Source organism: Priapulus caudatus, unplaced genomic scaffold (genome assembly GCF_000485595.1).
Source record: "Priapulus caudatus unplaced genomic scaffold, Priapulus_caudatus-5.0.1 Scaffold43, whole genome shotgun sequence".
Classification (NCBI taxonomy): Eukaryota; Metazoa; Priapulida; class Priapulimorpha; order Priapulimorphida; family Priapulidae; genus Priapulus; species Priapulus caudatus.
In genome coordinates, this window is record NW_014577104.1 from 398,845 (window position 1) to 404,976 (window position 6,132).

The 6,132-nt window shown below is 42.8% G+C and overlaps 2 protein-coding genes across 2 annotated transcripts in view; one reads left to right on the forward strand and one right to left on the reverse strand.

Annotated features, from left to right (window-relative positions):
• LOC106820682 (dynein heavy chain 5, axonemal-like) overlaps positions 1 to 3,591 on the forward strand; it is a 12,949-nt gene extending 9,358 nt beyond the window's left edge. Inside the window, exons 12-15 of the mRNA XM_014825185.1 lie at positions 396 to 532; positions 852 to 1,080; positions 2,166 to 2,344; positions 3,283 to 3,591. Of these exons, the coding sequence (XP_014680671.1) occupies positions 396 to 532; positions 852 to 1,080; positions 2,166 to 2,344; positions 3,283 to 3,591 (854 nt within the window). The remainder of the gene's footprint in view (positions 1 to 395; positions 533 to 851; positions 1,081 to 2,165; positions 2,345 to 3,282) is intronic.
• Positions 3,592 to 3,824: 233 nt separating this feature from the next.
• LOC106820683 (monocarboxylate transporter 9-like) overlaps positions 3,825 to 6,132 on the reverse strand; it is a 7,806-nt gene continuing 5,498 nt past the window's right edge. The window contains exon 3 of the mRNA XM_014825186.1: positions 3,825 to 4,024. Coding sequence (XP_014680672.1) covers positions 3,825 to 4,024 — 200 coding nt within the window. The remainder of the gene's footprint in view (positions 4,025 to 6,132) is intronic.

Consider the following 6,132-nt stretch of genomic DNA (forward strand, 5'->3'; position numbering starts at 1 on the left):
TGTGTGTGGGGGGGGGTAAATTTTCTCATGGGCTTCTCACAGACTTTTTGGGTTGTTGTATGAATATGTTAACTTCTTATTCTTCGTCGCGTCCGGATCTAGAATCCATCAAATGAGGCAGTGCCAGTATATGTGAACTAAATTTGAACAGATTCATGGTGCAACTAATTAAGTATGCAATACTTACTTAAAACCTTTTCAACACAGCCTAGGTTCATCTGGATTGTTGAAAGAGTTGATCAAATTTAAAAAAAAATTGAGCAAATCTGCTGGGTTTAGATAGAGCTGTAATGTGGATGTAATCAAGGGGTAATGGTCTCTTGATGTAATGAATTTATGATAACGACAGAAAACAGTAGACAACGCTGCTTTAAATCTGTCTATATCGTTTACAGGTGTAGAGGTAATTGTGGGCAGATATAGGGCTGCTGTTTCATCAATGAAGAAGAAAACCTATGACTTTTTGGACCACAGAAAGCAAGAGTTCGATGAAGACTTTGCAGAATTTGAAAAAAATATCTGTGATGTACACGTGAGTTGGATAAAAGTACTTGAGTCAATGTATGTAAGACAGCAGTACTCTAAATCAATTACCATTTTGGAATTGTGTACTTAGTTTAAGGTTGATTAAAGCCGAAAGATGCTAAAACTTTTTTAATCAATTAAATTATGCCATTCACAGATGAAACATTTATATAGTGCTTAACTTCATTGAAGGTTTTTCACCATACTTACATGCCTCATTCTACGCGTATACTGGGTTATTCCTCGAATATTCCATTAGGTTCAAATCTATGCATTCCCAATTAAGTTTGTGGCTGTGAGTTTGCATCGAAATACGTGTTTCACAGGTACAACTGCGTGCGTTCATTGGGGAGCGCTTTACCGGGCTACACACCACCAGGGCGGCGCTGCAGTTCCTCAGCATAGTAGAGAGGCTGGGCCTACCTGAGCTGGGGCAAGAGGAGAGGTATGCGGCAGCACTGACCATGTACGGTCGTGAGCTGGACATGGTCAGCAAGCTGTATATGAGGCAACGCTTGCAGCCACCCCTGGAAAGAGACGTTCCACCTGTGGCCGGTACGTCTTATACATGCTACTACATTTACGTAGCGAGTGAAGATATTTATGTACGGTATCAAGTATCTTATCTCGATTTACTCGCATTACTGAATCTGATCCCAACAGTTGGGTGCGTTTGGGTGCACTTTGGTCAGCCTGTATATGAGAATGAAGACATTAGAACAACTGATAAAACAAAAGCGGTTTGCAAGTTATGCAAAATTTTGATGAATTACGGCACAGCGTGGTAGTTCTCCTGAGTGTATTGCGATATGTGTCATATATCGTGAAATGTGTATCATAATGGTATGGATTGTATCGTGAGCTACCCTTTCTGTTTGCAATTTTGCCAAGCCACTCGCATTTTGCGAGTGTGTGAGTGATAATTTCGGACCTTGGCATGTGTGCATGTGTCTGTGTACTTGAACTTGTCCGTGAAAACCACAGGCACCTGGGCCGTTTCAATAATAAAATGATAGTAAGTAAACACGAATTGTATTTACTACCAAAGTCCAATGGTTATCTACTCTATCACCCATTATTTGTTATAATTCTCTGCAAATGACTGGAATGCTCCTCTACAACACACAATCCCACTGCACGCATGCCACTGTGCACGCACGCACACACAGACACGCACGCACGCACGCACGCACGCACGCACACACACACACACAGAAAGATAGAGGCTCTGCAATCATTAGATTTCTTAATCTTTCTGTAAGTTTATGCACAGTGCTATGTGAGAGGCATTTGAATTGTATTGACATGGAATTATAAGTCGATAGCGAATACATAAACATTACGACTTCAGTAGTAAATACAATTCGTGTTTATTTATGTGTAGCGATGTGTGTATGATAACAGGGGCGTAGCTACGGGGGGGGGGCAGGGCCAAATTTTCTGTGCCCCCCATGTGCCCCCTCCCCACTGAAAATTCATGCTTAATAAAAAAAAATTGAATTAAAAACAATGCCGTTAGAACAGTATAATACAAAGAAAAGTTATATATTGTGCTCCCCGAAAATGTAAGGCCCCCTCCCCCCCCGCGGAAAAAATCCTAGCTACGCCACTGTATGATAACCATCATGCTTATACAACAGGTAAGATACAGTGGGTGCGACAGCTGCATAGACGGATAGAGGAGCCAATGAATGTGTTTAGAGAGAAGCCAGACTTGCTTGCCAGAGGAGAGGCAGCAAGAATCGTGAAGGTGTTCAACCGAGTTGGCAAAGCGTTCTTTGAGTATGAGCTTTTGTACTATGGAGCATGGATTCAGCAGGTAAATTGAACAAAGTTGATAGATGGCTAGTATCCCACAAATGCAGCGCGTATGATTGTGGTTGCACTGTTACAGTTCTGTGTGCACAAAGAGGTATCTTGATATCTGTTTTAACTCAAATGTAGCACTTATGACACTCGTGAAATGATAAATTTAGAGGGAAATCTCATTCATTGTCTACATTTTCTCATACGATTGGTCGGTGCGCATAGTATCTATTTAGAAAGTGGTGTATAATGTTGTTTATGAGAGATTGCTACAGCCACTGCTGCTATAACAAACGTGTAACTAATGGTAATGATTATAGCTCATGCCTGCCTTCCCTGTGAACCATCTGATTTTCATACTTCTTTAATTCAAGGGCGTTATAAATGTTCTAAACTGCTTGCAGGAAACTTTGTTATTTGTTAAAAGATGGGATACTTCTAGCCATAAATACTTGTGAAAAAAATATTTGTCTATCACCCAGGAATATCGCCCAGGAGTGCAGTGTTATCTTGCCTTTAATTGTCTCACGATTGCATGTGTGAAATAAAATGTTTATAACTTTGCACTGCGAATTAGAGTCAGTTTTATTGCTGATAATTTCACGTACATAGAAACTTTATATCGTACTAATATTTATATAAACGTTCTTGAGCAATTTGACGTGAAGTGTAATTTACAATTTCTGACCTTCGTGATAAGTAGAGTACACCAGAACTTTTTCTTCTTAGTTCAACTTGCGTTATGCTAACACTTGCTATCTCGAAGTTATCGTGGCGTTTGCTTCTGTCAGCTTAAGGCAGTCATTACCTGTAAGAGATCTGCAGCAATTGCGTATACTGGAAACTTAATATCCCACGCACGCCATTACTAGTTGAGACATCACACCGTTTCTGCACGTATTAATAGTGAAGTCGATATATTAACTCCTGCTCCCTGTTTTTTGTCCGCAGTTAGACGTAGTGAAGACGTATCTCCAGCGTCCATTGCTCGTGTGGGATTCGGAAAGCCGCGAGATGCTTGTTAACATGGACGCAGACGTCTTCATGGTCATCAGGGAGTGCGAATGCATGGTGCGCATGGGTCTGGAAATCCCACACGCTGGCAAGCAGTTGAAGGCGAGCAAGGGCGACTTGAGGAGAAAATATGAGCAGCTGAGGGTGAGTGTCTATGCAACACATGTCTTCTCGAGGAACTCTACCCTGTCCTTGTACAAACTGGATTTTGGTTTTGATCGAAACTCGGCGGTATCTCTCGCGTAGGGCGCGACGCATTTTCCCCACATTGTTTGTGCAAGACGGTTCGTCACAGCTTACGTAGACGCGTGCACTCCACACTAGGGCGAAACTGAGAGACTTGGTGGCCTTGTCTCAGGTCACCGATGATGGTCAACTACATGTCTATATATATATATATATGTACATACATAGGTGCACGGGTGTGGCGCATGCTCACAGGTGCACCACAGGTGTTTCACAGGTGCACCACAGGTGTTTCACAGGTGCACCATGATGACGGCAGATGATATCGTGTCTTCGTAGTGGTGAGGCACCGTTTTCACCTTCTCGGTGTCTACCCGGTAGCGCGTCCTCGTCAACAGCGGTAGGAACAGTCCCAGTATTCCGGAAGAGAAAAAGATGGCTCCCATCACCATCATTGCGACGTCCGTGTTGCCGGTCGCGTCGTATATGAAACCTAGAGAGAGCGATTTAAACGTAGTGTTGTTATTCCACGTATGTGATTATTTATTCTTACTTTGCCCTATCATGCAACTTGGTTTACTCTGAATTTGCATTATCGTCACCTGGTTCGGCTCCAGATGTAATCAGACTACAAATTTAGTTTTACTGTAGGCATAATATAAAAATGGTTGCAGTTATGTGCACCATGTCTGTCAGCAGTAAACAAAGAAAAAAAAAGTTTTGATTCACTCGTGTTCTTCTCACTCGCTAGGAACGTGATAACCAATCTTTGATCACCCCTCGTACTTGTGACGTTTAAGTACACTTGGGTTGGTCACATATGACTGCATGCCATTGCACTGGTAACTCTCGTGCAATATTGGATTGTTTACTTGAAAGTAAGATCAGACTGGCTACTTTTAACACTATAGGACTGGCCGTTTCTACGCGCCACCAGTCTGGTTAGCGATACGGTCGTATCATATCAATATCAATCATTAATCATATCAATAATTCTTGCTTCACCTTTCCCCTGCTATCGCATGCTAGTCAGCATGTATATCACATATTCCATTCACCTATCTATGATCTGAATAACATGTTCGACTTACGTAATTTAACAGTCATAATATGGACCACAAGTCCCGCTTACCTGCCAGTTGTCACATCAACAACAATGTTATCAGCCATCATATCTATCATCAGACACAGTTTTGACTACTGTTTTTCTACTACTGTTGCTGTTGTTGCTTTCTCTCACCTACACCTGATATGGGTATTAGTTCTTCTTACCTATCAGTTGACATGACTGATCGACTCTTTACCTTATCTACACCTGACATGGACTTCGTTTTCCTATAGCTATCTGTGATTTTAACCACCTGATTACGTTCCCTCATTAATACCTGACACGATAATCAATTCCCGTACCTATGAGTGATCTTCACCACCTCAACCCTTTCCCTCATCTGTACCGGACACGACAATCAATTCCCCAACCATTCCCCTTAGCTATGAGCAATCTTGACCCCCTCAGCACTTACTGCTTGCTACGCGAGTTTTAATTCCCCTTAGCTATAAATATAAGTGATCTGACCACCCAGCACTTTACTTGCTTGCTATCGCGCGAGTTTTAATTCCCCTTAGCTCTATTAGCAATGTTGACCACCCCCAGCACTTAGCTGCTATGCTAGGGCGCGAGTTTTAATTCCCCTCTTAGCTATAAAATATAAGTGATCTCTACACCCAGCACTTCTGTTGCTCACGCGAGTTTTTTAATTCCCTGTGAGCTATATAGGCAATTGTTGCACGCACCCAGCATTACTAGCTTGCTACGCGAGTTTTATTCCCCCTTTAGCCTATTAGCATTCTTGATCCCACCTCAGCGGCACTTACCTGCTTGCCTAGGCGGTTTTTATTCCCTCTTAGTTATAATATAAGTGATCTGAGACCACCCAGCACTTACTGCTTGCTAGCGATGTTATTCCCACTTAGCTATTAGCATGTTGACCACGCCGCATGCACTGTACTGCTTGGCTCGCGAGTTTTAATTCCCTTAGCATGAGCATCTCTGACACCCCAGCACTTACTGCGTTGCTACCGCCAGTTTTTTAAATTCCTTTGCGCTATTAGCATCTTGACCCCCCAGCTTCTGTCTTCTGCGCTAGGCTGACTTCATGCTTACCTATGAGCAATCGTACCTAGCTATCAATGATCTTCACCACCTCAGCACGTATTGCTGCGCGACCTTCATGCTTACCTATGAGCAATCGTACCTAGCTATCAATGATCTTCACCACCTAAGCACTTACTGCTGCGTGACCTTCATGCTTACCTATGAGCAATCATACCTTAACTGCTATCATGATCTTCACCACCTAAGCACTTACTGCTGCGTGACCTTCATGCTTACCTATGAGCAATCTATCGCTTGTTACGCGACCTCCATGCTTACCTATGAGCAATCTTCATACCTCAGCATTACTGCTTGCTGCGCGACCTTCACGCTTACCTATGAGCAATCTTCATCACCTCAGCACTTACTGCTTGCTACGCGACCTTCACGCTTACCTATGAGCAATCTTCATCACCTCAGCACTTACTGCTTGCTACGCGACCTTC